At 41.1% G+C, this 16,003-nt stretch overlaps 1 protein-coding gene across 1 annotated transcript; it reads left to right on the top strand.

The window, feature by feature from the left end:
- Positions 1-3,305: 3,305 nt before the first annotated feature.
- On the top strand, positions 3,306-15,477 carry NSMCE4A (NSE4 homolog A, SMC5-SMC6 complex component). The gene is made up of 11 exons (XM_065672407.1): positions 3,306-3,686; positions 4,950-5,030; positions 5,628-5,758; positions 6,887-7,035; positions 9,192-9,291; positions 10,840-10,930; positions 11,824-11,918; positions 12,685-12,733; positions 13,375-13,466; positions 14,031-14,122; positions 15,382-15,477. Exons 1-10 carry the CDS (start codon positions 3,407-3,409, stop codon positions 14,112-14,114), a joined length of 1,152 nt encoding a protein of 383 aa, XP_065528479.1. The 5' UTR covers positions 3,306-3,406; the 3' UTR covers positions 14,115-14,122; positions 15,382-15,477.
- Positions 15,478-16,003: the final 526 nt, after the last annotated feature.

Raw genomic sequence — 16,003 nt, 5'->3', positions numbered from 1 at the left:
TTGTTGCACTCTTGTGCTTTTTAGTGTTTAATTATTGGTTAATGTGGCTTGCCTCTCTAAGAACACTTTGTTAGTGTATCATATATTTGAGACAAAGAGGCATCTGTGGGATATTTTGCTCTTGTACCTAATGAGTGAAAGGCCTTTCTTGTCTAAGTACTAGGAAAGGTCAAACACAGACTTCAAGAAAGCAAGCATCATCTTCAGAAATGCAAGATCAGTGTCTGCATGAGACTGGATACAATAGGGTTTCCTCAGCAAGGTATTGAGCCTTTCACCTCATATTGAACCTTCTACCACTTTGCATTTTGTACTGTATTCCGGAGTATTTGGAATAGCGAATATTCCTTACCACGTGTTTGTGTACTGCACTGTACAATGGGCCCCAGTCTTGTTTGGATCCTCTCTTGAGGCTTTCTGTGTTAGGGTCCAAAAGCATATTACTCATAATGAATTTGCAATGCAAATTCAACAGCACTCTATTAGTCACACAGAGTATGAGAATAGACAATTGTTCAGGAGTCCAATTCGATAACTTTGGACTCAAAAATTAAGTATTTTAAGCATATTTTGAAAGGCAGTTTATGCATAGCAGCACTCTGTAGTCCAGCAGGAGCACTGCTTTGGGGAAGACAAGGTAGAACCATGACTGCACAATGAATCAGTTTGATCTATGGAGATGTTTTAGAACATCTGCTGAAAACACTTTAATAAAACCCCACAGCAATTAGAGCAACACGGTCGTATTAGCCACATAATGAAGTGCTAATGCTGTGTATTTATATTTTGTAGGATTTATTTGAATCCTTGAACAAACTTGAAAATTAAGCTGAGAAAGCTGCAAATAAATTCCTAATTGAAAATGTGCAATTTTAAAGTCATCAGGAAAGTACCTAGAAATCAGCTTTTCATGTACTGTAGTGTTATTCTAATCTTCTATTATAATAAAAAGTTATATTGATAACATCAAGTGTCACCCATTGCCTTTGAAACAACATATTTGGTTGACATCCTCCTTTAGGGTAGTGTTGTTGGAGTAAGTGGATTCACACAAGGAGTTCATTTTGATGGGCAGTATCCTTGCATGAATCAGAGCATTTACGAACTTGCAAAGAGTTTCCCATTAATTGCATCGAGCCATGGTAAATCACGCATTTAGGTTTTGCCTCAAGATTCACGAGTGTGTTAAGCTCCCATGGGAACCCCACACACCCCTGGGTTAATGCTCAACTAAGTTATTAATCTATAAGAAGTTTTGGGGATGGCTGACATACACTATGAAGAAATGACGATTGCGTTTTGGGAGTTCAGTGGGATAGAATTCCCTGCTCCTGCATGTGTTCTTTCAAAACGTCTGGGATTCATCAATGCAACTAAGAGTAAGTTTTCGTTGCCCTCTTAATAAAATGACTTTCAGTTGAGATTACAGAATATTCATCCCAACGCCTTTTCTGTAATATGAAGTGTATTTCACTGTATCAATAACATGAAAGGTTCCCAAGTTTGAAAATCTAAATGCTAGTGTTCACTATACCTAGAATGCATTCTTTGTCTAAGTTGTTGTGTCAATACATTAACAGTGAGAGTCAGCTGGAAGATGCAGCAGTCTTGCAACTGTGAATCCTGTGTAAGACAACTTGCTTTAGAACCAGTATAAAACAGGCCTTAGATGGTTCAAATGATGATGAACCCACTTCTTTTTGTCTCTCTGGCTGCTGTACCAGACAATTTCCAGCCTAGTGAAGACCTTAAGAAGTCACTGTCAAAGTGTGAAGGTTCCAGACTCTTGCCTTCTATTTCACAATTTACTGAAAGAGTAGAAACTTCAACGCACTTCTGCCACTATGTTTGACCACCACATGGTATGTTGAAGCAGACAGCATTGTTGTAACATCATGAAATGAGTAAGTAGAGTTACTTGCTGTATGTAACCAGGAAAGCAGGAATTAAACCTTTAGCATATATGGCTGGTTTAAATTACTTACAGTTGCCCAGAGAAGCTGTGGCTGCCCCATCCCTGGCAGTGCTCAAGGCCAGGTTGGACACAGGGGCTTGGAGCAAGCTGCTCCAGTGGAAGGGGTCCCTGCCCGTGGCAGGGGTTGGAACTGGATGAGCTTTGAGGTCCCTTCCAACCCAAACCATTCTAGGATTCTATGGTTATAGCAACTTGATATTATTACATATCCTTTTAATACTCATGAGCATCTTGTGCAAACGCTATACTCGCAACTGAAAGAGACTGCTAATGGTTGTTTTATCTGATTAGTGTGATAATATAAAGGAGATGTCTATTTTAAGGAGTTCTTAAAGTAGGATCATCAGGATGTCAGAAATAATCACTCTGCACACTTCCTAAATTGCTGCTATTTATACAAGAGAACTATGAGAAAATAAGAGCAACGAGGGGCATTACAAAGCTCCAAATCGGAAGCCAGATTCATCATTACACTAAACTCAATTCTAATAGCACTGGCTATGGGAAAGGAATAGAATGAGAGGAGAAAACACATATTAAAGATTTATTTTTCTTTTAGTCTGTAATATACAATGCTCATGATTAAATGAGCATTTAATTGCCTGATTTTCCAGACTTGTAATGCTTGGTTGGATAACTTAAAAATACCGAAGGCACATTTCTTCCTGTTGAATTACTAATACACATGCTTACATTTAACTCTGCTTTATTGTCTTTGGTATAAACACCACCACTGGTCATGATTAACTAATTTAGGAGTCTATTCCTCTTCAAAGAACACATCTGTTACTCTATTTGCTGGAGCAGGGAGCTTAGCGATTAATCCATACATGTATATGGAAACGTGTTAGAGATGCTCTGCCAAGGGCATCATCCTTTTGTCTGCAATCTTCACCTCTTCTGCTCCTCAGACCTTAGAGAGGCTCAAAAGCAGGTGAAAGAGGTGTCACCATCAGGTTCATCCTTACGTTTCCCCTCCTCCCCCTCTAGGGCTCTCCTGCCCAAGCTTTTAGGAGCAGAAAAGTTGCTTAATGCAAGGGGTAAAAAGTCCCGTCTCGGCCGTGCGCGAGCGGATGTTTCGGGGATCTATTCCAAACGGCTCGGGCGCCCTCCATTTCTGACAGAGACAAAGCTCAAGGGCAACGACAGGGACAGGGACAGGGACGGGACACGGACAGGGCAGGGACAGGGGCAGGGACAGGGCAGGGACAGGGCAGGGACAGGCGCGGCTCCGCCGGCGGCTGCCAGCGCCGGCTGCTGCATTCCCCCTCGTAACCTCAGAGCGGGGCTGGCGCCCGCCATGACCGCCGGCTGCACAGGGCTTGGCCCCACCTCCCGCTGCCGTTTGACCCTCCGGGGCCACCGTCGCGCCCGGTAACGGCGTCTCGGCGGCCTTGGCGCTCTGGGCGGTGCTGCGCCGGCCGGGCGGCGATGTCGGGGCCGGGCAGCAGCGATGGGGTCACCTCTTCCTCCGGGAGCTCGAGCTCGGAGCGCGGCCGCGCCTCGCTGCCGTCCACCTCGCGGAACGGCGCCGTGCCTCAGCGGCGGCAGCAGCAGCAGCAGGCCCGCTCGCCGGGCTCCGCCGACAGAGACATGGAGGAGACGGGTGCGGAGGGCGAGGAGCCGCAGCGGCTGGAGGGCGGCGAGGGCGATGAGCGCAGCAGGAGGATCATCCGCAACCAGTACCGGGAGCTCATCTACAGCGTGCAGCGTAAGCCCGGCCGCGCTGTGTGAGGAGCTCGCAACGCTGCCCTGGAACACCCGGTTCCTCGGGCTGCTGAAACGACGGGCCCGCGGTTGGATCCAGGTCCTGCCTCCCTGGAAGCCTTTACATGCCCTGGGATAGCAAGGTTATGAGGGCGTTACCCGCCCCTAACCGCATTGATGCCGCGGGCCAAACTGCCAGCTTTAGACCCGGAGCTAAACGCAGAGCCTTTAATTTTGCCTTAATGGTGTTTGAGCTTTAATTTGGGTGCAGGTTTTCTGCTCGGACCTGAAAGTTGTTCGTGGGCTTTCCAAATGCTGTGGGATTTTTAGCAACTCTTTAGATAGATGTGTCAGCGCTGCCCATCTGTGTGGCTGGAGTGTGATGGTTTTCTCATAGAAACATCATGGTGGTTGGAGTATGGCCTGCTGAATTTAGCAGTGTGTGGTGCTGGTATTTTCTGCATGCTCAGTAAATGTGTGGTGGTGTTTTACAAGGGAATACAATGCAATTCGTGGATTATCCCGGCTGTGTTTATGCGGAAACCAGCAGTGGTATGTCAGGTCATTGAGGTGGTGTAAGTCTTTAAAAGCAGTGTTGTGAGTAGCTGTTTAGAACAGGAGCTCTGAAGCCGTGTTAAATCATACATAGACTGTGATATAGAACTGACTATGTTTGACGTGGTGATCTTCAGAAGTCATCAAGCATTCACTTGGGGGGTTTTGTTTGTTTGTTTCATGAAAATCCTTAGTAACCTAAAGGTAAGATGAATAACGTGGTAGCTGGTAGCAGCTTTGACACAGATACAGGTATTTTACTCGAACCAAGAGGGATCTGCTAACATAAATTCATAGAATCCAAGGCAGGTTTGGGTTGGAAGAGACTTTAAAGCTCATCCAGTCCCAACCCCTTGCCATGGGCAGGGACCCCTTCCACTGGAGCAGCTTGCTCCAAGCCCCTGTGTCCAACCTGGCCTTGAGCACTGCCAGGGATGGGGCAGCCACAGCTTCTCTGGGCACCCTGCGCCAGCGATTCACCATCCTATGGTACAGTATAGATCTTACACCATTGAAGTAAACGAAAAATTACTTCAAACTGAGTTAATGCATTAATAAAAACGGAGCCTGCGTGATCTTGCAATTAATGTACTGTAACTATATTCTGTATTTTTGTGTATGTGACCCAGCCAGTTCTGATTAAGGTGTAAATCTGTATTCCTCGATGCGTCTATATTTAAGTAACATAAGATTTCGTTTGTTTGTCCCCCAGAAAATCGCGAGGATATGCTGAGTTCAAAAAGCAACAGGCTGACAGAAGCTTTGGAAGAAGCCAATAAACTGTTTAGTGGAGGTAAAACAAATTCTGTGGTCCTTGTTAGTGGTGTTTGCTTGACAGTTGGCCACGTGTAAGGTGATGACTCCTTAGAAACAAAAAAGGGCAAGAGAATGAAGTTGAAGGTCAAGTACTTTACCAGAATTATTAAAGTATAACTTAAAACAGATAGGTTTAGTTGAAGAGGAATTATTTGAATACGTTGATATGAGAAAACTAATATTACTTTAGTGTTTATTTGCGCTTGGAAGTTCTCAGTGCTTTGTCTTGACACTGCAGAACAATATACATAAGCAGTAGATATAGAAGCTATGAGTTAGAGGGGTTCATTTCACTTTGAGAGATGGAAAACATGTCAATAAAGAAGGCATTTTATTCTTTAGGGTGCTGTGTTATTTTTCCATGCTTGCCTTTGTCAGTGTCATCCTTTCCTTTTCCTTTTCTCTTATTTTTTAATGCAAGTACTATTATAAAGATTATGTAAGTACAGGTGTTAGAGGTCATTGCAACAAAATGCTTGATAAAGCTTTATACCTAGGATAGTCTGTATGCTAAATTTTCTTACTGTTTTTTTGATAATTTCATCTTATTAACATAAAATCTTTTCTGTAACAGTTTTCACTGCACGAGAAGCTGCCCTTGATGCCCAGTTTCTTGTCTTGGCATCAAATCTAGGAAAGGAGAAGGCCAATGAGTTGCACTCTGAAATGACAACGTTTGATTCTCTAGTATTTGCAGAAGACTTGGTAAGTTCTAGACTGAATTTGCCAACAGTTTTGCTGGGGGTTTGCCCTGTTTGTTATAGAACAAGTTTTCAGGCAGTAGAGGACAGTTCTGATGGAATTTAACTCTTCCTGTGAAGTTCTTTGATTAACTTTCTGGTTACTGTTGGTAATTGCTCTAAACTATGTATTGAGCATTTCCAGTATGCAGAGGGGAAAATATAACTTAAAATGCAAACATCCCCTCCCGTTGGTGCCTTGCTGCTACTTTATCACACCTTGGTTTGTGCTCTTAAGGTAGCCTTGTACGCTTTTTTTATGCTCACTGTTTTGTAGCTTCAGTAGCTCTGAGTAGTTTCTTTATTCTCTCCACTGCTTTATATGTTTTTGGAATTCTTAAGGCCCCATGTCACTGACATGACATGGGACTTTAGATTACTTGCATGCTTTTAGACTTGACATGTTTGCCTCTTTGTACTGTGACTGGGTGGAAGAGTCAGTTTAGAATAGCTTTGAAGAGTTTGGGTTTTTTCCTTCCTCCCCTCCCTGGAAATTTTCTCTTGTGTTACACTAGATTAATGAGGAGTCTGAGTCTTTGGTCAAGTCTAGAACTCTGCAATATTAAAAAAAACCCCATCAAGTTAAATTGTTTTGCAGTGTTTTTTTCTGGGGAAGTCTGGCGGCTGGCTGTAAGGTTGAGTCAAATAAGCTGTTTTATGGTGTTGAGGAGCTAAGCTTCCTGGAAATGTGTGGTGTTCAGAAACTGTAAGATACCTTAGCTTTATAGCACAATTTAAGTAGTCCGAGAATGGTTTGGGTTGGAAGGGACCTTAAAGCTCATGTAGTTCCAACCCCCTGCCATGGGCAGGAACACCTTCTACTCTCCTACATGGTAATTTCATTGAAGTTCTGTTGTAATATAGGCAGTTTTATTTACCTATAGCTCTTTCTTCCAATGCTTGCTGTGAATACAAGTGTGTATGTGAGTCTTTTTCTGTTTTCACAGTATCTGCAGGAAAGTCGAGGTTCTTGTGCAGTGGTATTAAGTATTAATCTAGCAAGACAAACACTGTGATCTAGTATTTTACCATTACAGTATTTGCTGATCTTTCTCTAAGTGAATTTTCATTGCAGCTTTTTTTTATCTTCTAGTTAACTTTCATGGGTATAAATCGCATAGAAGCAGAAGAAAATGATAATGATTCTGAGAGCATTTCAGGCTATTTGCCTAGTGATGCCTGGCATAAACTGGGAGAAGAAACAGAAAAGTACTTCAGAAGAGCACCTTCTTTTCACTACATGTAAGTTTATTTAAGGAAATAGCATAAACTGCAGCACAAGTCAATGGTCTTAATTGATTCTTATCATTAATGCCCTGGGCCTGAATAGAGTTTAATCTTGGGTCACAGAGTGTCAACAAGAACTGACGTGTGCTCTCTGTTCTTATGGTACGGTGAACTCTTTGTCTCCAAAATATTTCATAATGTTTCTTCCTCTGATTTTGATTTGGCTTGGCTACAAAATAGCATCGCTTGTATCTAGTAGAGAAAGCAAGATATTCTTGATTTACGTGCTTCAGACCAAACCCAGCAGAAGCGATCGTCTTTCTTTCAAAAGCTGACTCTTCCCTCATCTTTCTCTCCCTGTACAAGTTGCAGCCAGAATCATGAATACAGGAAGCCTTTTCCCCCCACCCTAGATAGTTTTGGAAGGTCAGTCCATCGGGGTCTGTATCTTTTACCTGGTGATCCTATTCTCAAGAAGAGACCAATAGTTCTTCTTGTATATCTGTGTTAATGAGTTGTCTTTTAGAGTCTTCCATTCTGTCTTTGCCTTCGCAAGAAATCACCTGATTACTGGCAAGTGGCCTGTGTAGAATCGGCATCATCTCTCGTTTTGTGTAAGCAGCCCACTGGTAGGAGCCTTTTTAGCTGCTGTGAAGTGACCCTTAGTCACCTGGCTTATAGACAACTCTCCAATTTAAATCTCTCATAAAGACAGCCATAGCGGGACCTATTTGAATTAAATATCAGCAGTAGAACTGAGAGAGTATTACTCAGTTGGCTATGCTTTCACACTTGTTCCACCCCCCAATAAGTCTCACTGTAAGAAGGCTGCTGAATATACTAATTTGATCATACAATATCTGATATTTAATGAGGGATGGCTAATTAAGATGATTCAAACTTGGCTTTGCACTTTCAAGCTCTAAGAGATAAGTGTTTTCCAAACCTTTTTATTTTTTTTAAGACAAAACTGGCTGCAAGAAAGACTGTTTTCTCAGTAATTACATTTTGACTTAAGTAATTATGGACTTTATACACACGTCTCCTTTTGATGGAGGATGTGTGAATATAAAGTGTTAATATAATAAAGTGTTAATATAATTAAGTGTAGTTCTCAGTTTAGGAAAAGAACTGTTAATTTCTGACTCTATCCTTGATGGGTTCAAATTTGAAGAGGGGAACTTAAGGTTAGATGTAAGGAAGAAGTTCTTTACTGTGAGGGTGGTGAGGCACTGGAATGGGTTGCCCAAGGAAATTGTGAATGCTCCATCCCTGGCAGTGTTAAAGGCCAGGCTGAACAGAGCCTTGGGTGACATGGTTTAGTGTGAGGTGTCCCTGTCCATGGCAAGGGGCTTGGAACTCGATGATCTTAAGGTCCTTTCCAAGCCAAACTATTCTATGCTTCTCTGCTTATCTGAGGCCTGAGTTATTTTTTCTCATGGTTAGTCTGTGATTTCTGAAATGGAGCAATTGCAACTCAAGATAGGGAAAAATAAGTGCTGTAAAATATTTGGGTACCTGCTGAACTACCTTGGATTGAGTCTCAATTCACACTCTCTTCTTTAGGCATCTAGCTTGGTGGAGATTCAAGGCACTCAAAGTTAGGAGCCTAAGTTCCTTATGTAGTCAATGGAGAGAGGTAAGCACTCAAGAAAGTGCTGAAATCTACCACCTATATTGCATTGTTTAATGAGAAATGTTGGGTCTCATCTTAGTGTACTGAATGTTCTTATGATTGATTGTATATGAGAAAATTGTAAACCTGAACTTACAGAAACTAAACAATAGATAAAAAAGAGATAAATACTGTATGGTGAGAGTTTTCAGACAGGAAAGTCTGTAATAAATTCAAATGGAGATAGAGGAGGATATGAATTTCATTTCTTTCTTAGCTTTCAGAAAAGGAGATTTAAAGTTTTCTGTTAAAGTTGGAATAATTGCATCAAATTTTATACATCTGTTGTTAACTCTGGTATGAGGCTGCCAACATATATTGGGAACAACCTTAGGGGATGGTTGTTTACAGAAATCTACGTGTGATGAGGCTTTATTTGTAGACATCGGTCATTACTTTGCATCCTTATCAGCAGATCAGTTTGCTTACTTTATAGATTTCTTAGCACATCATCTAAAATATATTTCCATATACGTGTTCTTTTTATCTTGGTTAGGTTGGGATCTTTCAAGTCTGATCCTCCTGTACCAAGGCAACGGATTGAGAGGCAGAAAAAGACTACAGGAACAGAAGGAAAAAGGGCGATGCCTGCTCAGGTTTGTGAACTGTTATCTATATTGATGATTTGTTATGGCACAGTTACTACAACTGACTTGTAAATCTTTCTAGTTCATGTTGGTTTGGGGTTTGTTGTTAGGAACTGTGTAGTGCGAAAGGATTCAGACTAAAGAATTCAGACTTCATTATTAGGCTTCTCAGTTTTTTTTGTGTGGACTGCAGTATTTCACTGAGTGGAAGGAAGTAGGATTTACAGCCTGATTTTACAAGTTCAAATTATTTTATTTGCTCTGATGCTTGTTGCTTTGAAAGGAAATGAAAAGAAACTTCTCTATATTAGTGTGTTTTCAACTTTTAGTTAAAAATCATCTAACAGTCCACATTATTTGCACAGAAATGCAGGTAACAACAAACTAATTGACTCCCTTAATCACTATTTTCTCTGCTTTCTGTTTTCCCATTCCTTCTGTTGTACTCTGGCAGAAAGGCCAAAGTCTGAGAATACTTCCAGGGAGGCTTCCTTTGAAAGAATAAACCATGTCAATATAGGGAGCCTCTGGCTGATAATGCCAGCGTGTAGAGGCAACATCATAAAATCAAAGACTGGTTTGGGTTGGAAGGGACCTTAGTGCTTATCCAGTTCCAACCCCCTGCCACAGGCAGGGACACCTTCCGATAGAGCAGGTTGCTCCAAGCCCCTGTGTCCAACCTGGCCTTGAACACTGCCAGGGATGGGGCAGCCACAGCTTCTTTGGGCACCCTGATGGTGAAAATGTTGAGTGTGGCTTTCTAAATGCAGCATACTTCATAATAGTCCAAATAGTGATAGAAAATATTCTGATACAGTTTGTACTGGGAAGAAGAGGAGCTGGGGAGTTTGAGACAGTTGTTTCCAAAAGCAAGTGACTGCTGTTTGTCGTTTGCTTAGGGAAGCGCTGATGATCACATCACATATATGTAAATCTGTGTTAGATATAGTTATGTGTAGAAGTTTCTGTAGCTTGCAGGGTGGTCAAAGGGAAATTGTTACCTAACAGGAGCAGCAAACAGGTTGCTGAGGACTGCTTGAGAAGTGTATTTGGTACTGTGTAGGTTACAGTGCTTGGGGGGTGCTTTGGAGTCCCCTGCTGTACCGCTCATGAGCAAATCTGAAATCACAGTCGTGTCCTTTGACCATGTTAAACTTCACTTTTCTTACGTGTAAACTTAGGTGCTTTTCTGAAAAGATCTTTAACTTTTCCTTCTTTTAATGAACTGCTCTTCTACACTTATAAATAAACTTCTACAATAAACTCACAGACTGTGCGCCATTAGGCATAACTCGGAAATATTGGAAAGTAAATATAGACCTGTAAATAGGCTGAAAACTTTCAAACTATAGTATGTCAGGTTGATTCTGTAAGATGGGAATTGATTCCTAAAGCACTGTGTATGTTGTTTTACGTTTGCATACGTGTGTCTGTGACTGTGCATGTGTGGCATAGAGAGAAAAATTCACCTTTTAAGTTAGGTGTTCATAAAAGGCCCTTTTCATCTTGTCTTGCCACAGGGGTTATTGGAGGTGAAACTGTGTTTCTTTTTTGCAGTTAAAAAAAATGGAGGAGTCTCATCAGGAAGCTACAGAAAAAGAAGTAGAGAGGATCTTGGGATTATTGCAGACTCATTTTCAAAATGATCGTAAGTATGATTCCAGTAAGCTTTTAAAGCATTACTTTAAGAAGCTGAATGCTCTTAATCTACAGTTAAGAGTGATTAGACTATAGCAACAAAATTAGTTGGAATTTGCAAGTAGAAAGCTCTCAGACAGGTTGAGATGGCTGGATTTGTTCAGCTTAGAGAACAGAAGACTCTGGGGAGACCTTAGAGCAGCTCCAGTGCCTAAAGGTATATACCTACAAGAAATCTGGAGAGAGGCTTCAGACAAGGGCCTGCAGGGACAGGCCAAGGGGAATGGCTTTAACCTGCCCGAGGGGAGACTGAGATGAGCTCTTAGGCAGAAGCTCTTCCCTGTGAGGGTGCTGAGGCGCTGGCACAGGGTGCCCAGAGAAGCTGTGGCTGCCCCATCCCTGGCAGTGCTCAAGGCCAGGTTGGACACAGGGGCTTGGAGCAAGCTGCTCCAGTGGAAGGTGTCCCTGCCCGTGACAGGGGTTGGAGCTGGATGAGGTTTAAAGTCCTTTCCAACCCAAACCAGTCTGGGATTTTACGGTTCTTCCAGGATTCTATGCAGACTTCATGTCGCAGGATACAGACTATTTTTATGAACACTAATTGACTGCTGTTTGCTGCAAAGTAAATTTAAACCCTATCCTCTCTCTCTTACTAGAACATGCCGTTTTTTAGAGGGGATCAAATAATTACCAAATACGTGTATGTGTGTGGCAAAAGATGGAAGAAAACAATCATCTCTAGAAACTGTTTCTTTCTTCAGGCAACTGGGAATTCAGTTTTATAACTAAATAGACATAAACAGTCAATCAGCTTTTAAAAGGAGCCCTGACTTTATGTTTGCATATATTAGGTGTGTGTACCGCCTGTTTGGTTTTTTAACAACCCCTTTTTTCCTTGTCCAGCTAGCACACCTATTTCCTTCTTTGATCTTGTGATTGATCCCAACTCCTTTGCACGCACTGTGGAAAACATCTTTCATGTGTCCTTCATTATAAGGGTAAGGCATGACATGAAACGTTCTTGAAATCTTATTTTGGATATTGGAGTTATCCAGAAATACGATTTTTTGGTTTTCTGGCTTCAAGAGTGACAGATTAGGATTTAAATATTAGGAATCCTAATTTGTTTTCTACAAACAGTCTGTGATATTTTAGTAATTGAATAAAAAAGAAACCAGAGTTGACAGTATAATATTTTTTATTAAATTTTTCTATTATAGTTAATTCCCAGCAAAACAATAATGAAACTTTTGCTGTTACGCACATCTCAAAGGGATTCTGCCTCACTTTATGTTCGATTTTAGAAGTGTAGTCAGGGAGTATAGAAGCGTTATTGAGGCTGTAGGAAAGTATGTTAGTGCAGTGTTTAATACACCTTTTGAATCTGTAGATTTGCACTTCATACTTAGTTTGTCAAATTACATGAATTTGGGAAAACAGAAAAACTTACTAATATATTTGTCTAAATTCAGGTTGATAGTGAAAAGTGATGTGATCATGGAGGGTTCACTCCAGTATATTTACTGAATAATGATTTTTAATAAACCAGATTTTTTTCTAATCCAGGTTACCAATTGTCCTATATCAGCTGCATTCTTTGTGAATGAATGAATGCTGTATTTAAACTATTCTTATTTGGTATGCCAGTTAAGACTGTGTATCAATACATGTACTTGTTTATGATGTAATATATTAAAATATGGAATCTCAGTGCATTATCTTAATCACCTCTAATTTATGAAACTTTAAATCTTGTCTTTTCAGGATGGTTTTGCAAGAATAAAGCTGGATGACGATAAATTGCCAATAATAGGTAAAATCTAGCTTTAAAAGACTAATTGTTGGGGTTTTTGTTATTGAAAAGTAGCTACATCTTGTGTGTTCACAAAGTTTCAGGTATATTTTTAGCTGCAAGAGTAGAGATTTGGGGATATCCAGTGAGTGTAATTGAAGACATAAAGAGATTTATGAGAGGAACCGAAAGTATTGAGTCTGTTAATAAAAGGAAAGGGAATAACCTTTTATTTCCAAGTGATATCTTCACTAATACATAAACAAACATTGTTAGGTTTTGCTGAGAAAACAGATTTTTGGATGCAAGAAGTCTCCTTTATCTGCGTTGGGAAGTGCTGCATCTTCAGAACAGTTGTAAGGGAAATGCCATCCTACGTAGGAGGTGTTTAGCTTTCATTCTCATGGCATATCAGTGGGATTAGAACTGGTTGGATTTTGGAAAGGATGAAATACGTAGGTCCTTCTGTGACTGAAATGTTAGTTCCTCAATTTTTAGGAGTTAAGACTAAAGAAATGTCTGGAGTGTATGATACAGGCTATTGCTGGAGACTATCTTCGTGCAGCATGTATCATTGATTTGCTTTTTGTGAAGCTTTTGTATTCCTGGAGGAGACTGACTTTATGAGTAAAAAGACTCTGGAAATGCTGTACTTTGCACAGAACCTTCAGAAGACAACGAGGAAAGGGAGGATGGCCATAGTGCTGGAGCACGGAACCAGGTTGTCTTGTCTCTGAACTATAAAGACTGGAAGGTATAATAGATAGCTCTTGATACTTTTGATTATTTTTTGTTGCTAAGTGTAGGAATTTATCTACTGCATTGTTACATACTCTGATGAGGACAGGAGTTATCACTGTATTATCGCTGCATTTAACCTTATGGTTCCCAGAACAATCACAAATCTAATAAGTGCTTTTAACTGCAAGAACGCTGAGAACTGGGATAGCAATTTCCTCTTTGATCCTTGAAGCCTGCCCAGTTTAAGTGCTTTTAAGTTGTGCAGTGACTTGCTTTTACTGTTTTGTATAAGGGCTGCATAAATAGCATCTGTTTCTTCCTTTCCTGAATGATAGTTGCTTTTAGAGGGGAAGTTCTCTGTTCAGTTTCCTCACCGCTTGCTCTTTGTACTAGATCTTAAACAAAAAGTAGTTTTTGGCACGTACAGCTCCTCTCCTTTGTCCCTCGCTCAAGGATACTTAGGAATTTGAAGTAGTGCTTCAGTATGAGAAACTTTACTACTTATGTGATGGTAACTTCAATGAAATGAAAATAATTCTGTTCTTGTAACTTACATACTTTTGTCATCTCTAACCAGGAGATTGTAGAAACATTTGAAATAACGGAACCCATGATTAGCCCTCCTTATCATAGCAATGAAGATGAAATGGAGACAGATTAATTCTTCAGGTAAGTTTTTTAATAAATCAAACTAAATAAGGATATTTATTGTTTTAATAAATCAGACTAAATAAAAGAGGGTACAGTGAATGAGTTCCTTATGCATGTTGAAGAACTGCAGGGAAACTACCTGTGACTTATAAATGTAGAAAAACTATGAGCAGTGCAACTGCATAACATCTGGAACATTGTTGATGTCTTAATGGAACAAAGTAATCTGATCTTCTATGCAGTAGTTAAATGAAAAAACCCTTTATTTAGAGAAAAGATTCAGAGCAGTTCTGCGGGGAAGGACTTGGGGGCGTTGGTCAATGAGAAACTGAACATGAGCCGGCTTCAGTGTGTGCTCGTAGCCCAGAAAGCCAACCGTATTCTGGGCTGCATCAAAAGGAGCGTGACCAGCAGGGCGAAGGAGGTGATCCTGCCCCTCTACTCTGCTCTTGTGAGACCTCATCTGGAGCATTGTGTGCAGTTCTGGTGTCCTCAACATAAAAAGGACGTGGAACTGCTGGAACAAGTCCAGAGGAGGGCCACGAGGATGATCAGGGACTGGAGCACCTCCTGTATGAAGACAGGCTGAGGAAGTTGGGGCTGTTCAGCCTGGAGAAGAGAAGGCTGCGTGGAGACCTCAGAGCAGCCTTCCAGTATCTGAAGGGGGCCAATAGGGATGCTGGGGAGGGACTCTTCATCAGGGACTGTAGTGACAGGACAAGGGGTAACGGGTTCAAACTTAAACAGGGGAAGTTTAGATTGGATATAAGGAGGAAGGTCTTTACTGTAAGGGTGGTGAGGCACTGGAATGGGTTGCCCAGGGAAGTTGTGAATGCTCCATCCCTGGCGGTGTTCGAGGCCAGGTTGGACGAAGCCGTGGTTTAGTGTGAGATGTCCCTGCCCATGGCAGGGGATTGGAACTGGATGATTTTAAGGTCCTTTCCAACCCTAACTATTCTATGATTCTGTTTTTACATGTCAGTCAGTTAAGTGGCATACTTGAGTTAATTTTTTGTAGCTTTATACTCAGAATGCAGGGCTGTGAAGAATCACAGCTTAGTTTTTGTACCTTTTAACCTATTGACAGCTGATGTTGTTAATAGATTAGTGTGAAGGACTTGAGGTAAAAAGAAGGGAACACCATCAGGTTCCCTCTAAAATCCATTCAGCCATAGCATTGAATTCTTTTATTGTCACAGGTGTTTGCTAAGTTCCAAATCTTAATGCATGTTGTCTTACTGGCTTTTCTTTTTTTTTTCTTTCTTTCTTTCCCCCAGGTGCCTTACAGAAAATATTTTAAAACGTTTCATTCCGAAACTATTTTATATGTATATATGTTGTAAAATTATTTCTATTAGAACATCTCGACACTTCCTATGCGCTGGTTTGTTTATACCTGTCACGGGGTCATTACCATATACTTTCTGTTTATTATGGCTTAGTTTGCCACTTTACATAAAGTTTACAGATGCTTCTAAGTAAGAATGAAATGCTGTCCCCCTTCATACATCCCTCGCCTCTCCCCAGTAGCTTCCTGCAGGTGTAATTTGCGTGGTTAACCATCTCTGCTGCGATAATCCTGGTATCTAGATGAGTTTGGGTGCTACAGGAGACACTGATGATGTCTTTCTGCTCTTAGTCCTCTGGAAACCAATGTTTGAGTTTTAGGTTTGATCTCAGTGGCACATAAAAGTCCTCCTTCCTTGGACTTAGTTAAAAAGACATCAGGTGTATCTGGTTTTGTAACTAAGGCAGGACAGCTACATGTGGCCATGACATTATTTTTTTAATTCAAGATAAATAAAGTTTAGCTCCGTCTCCAGAAAATCCTCTTTGGAGGAGCTCTGTCTCTGGAGTTTTTAGGACTTTTTCCTTTATCAGGCAGGGTTCTGATCAAGC

The sequence above is a fragment of the Lathamus discolor genome, chromosome 3 (genome assembly GCF_037157495.1).
Source record: "Lathamus discolor isolate bLatDis1 chromosome 3, bLatDis1.hap1, whole genome shotgun sequence".
In the NCBI taxonomy this organism is placed as follows: Eukaryota; Metazoa; Chordata; class Aves; order Psittaciformes; family Psittacidae; genus Lathamus; species Lathamus discolor.
Note: the sequence above shows the minus strand (reverse complement) of the source record. Positions and strands in the feature narration are given on the sequence as shown.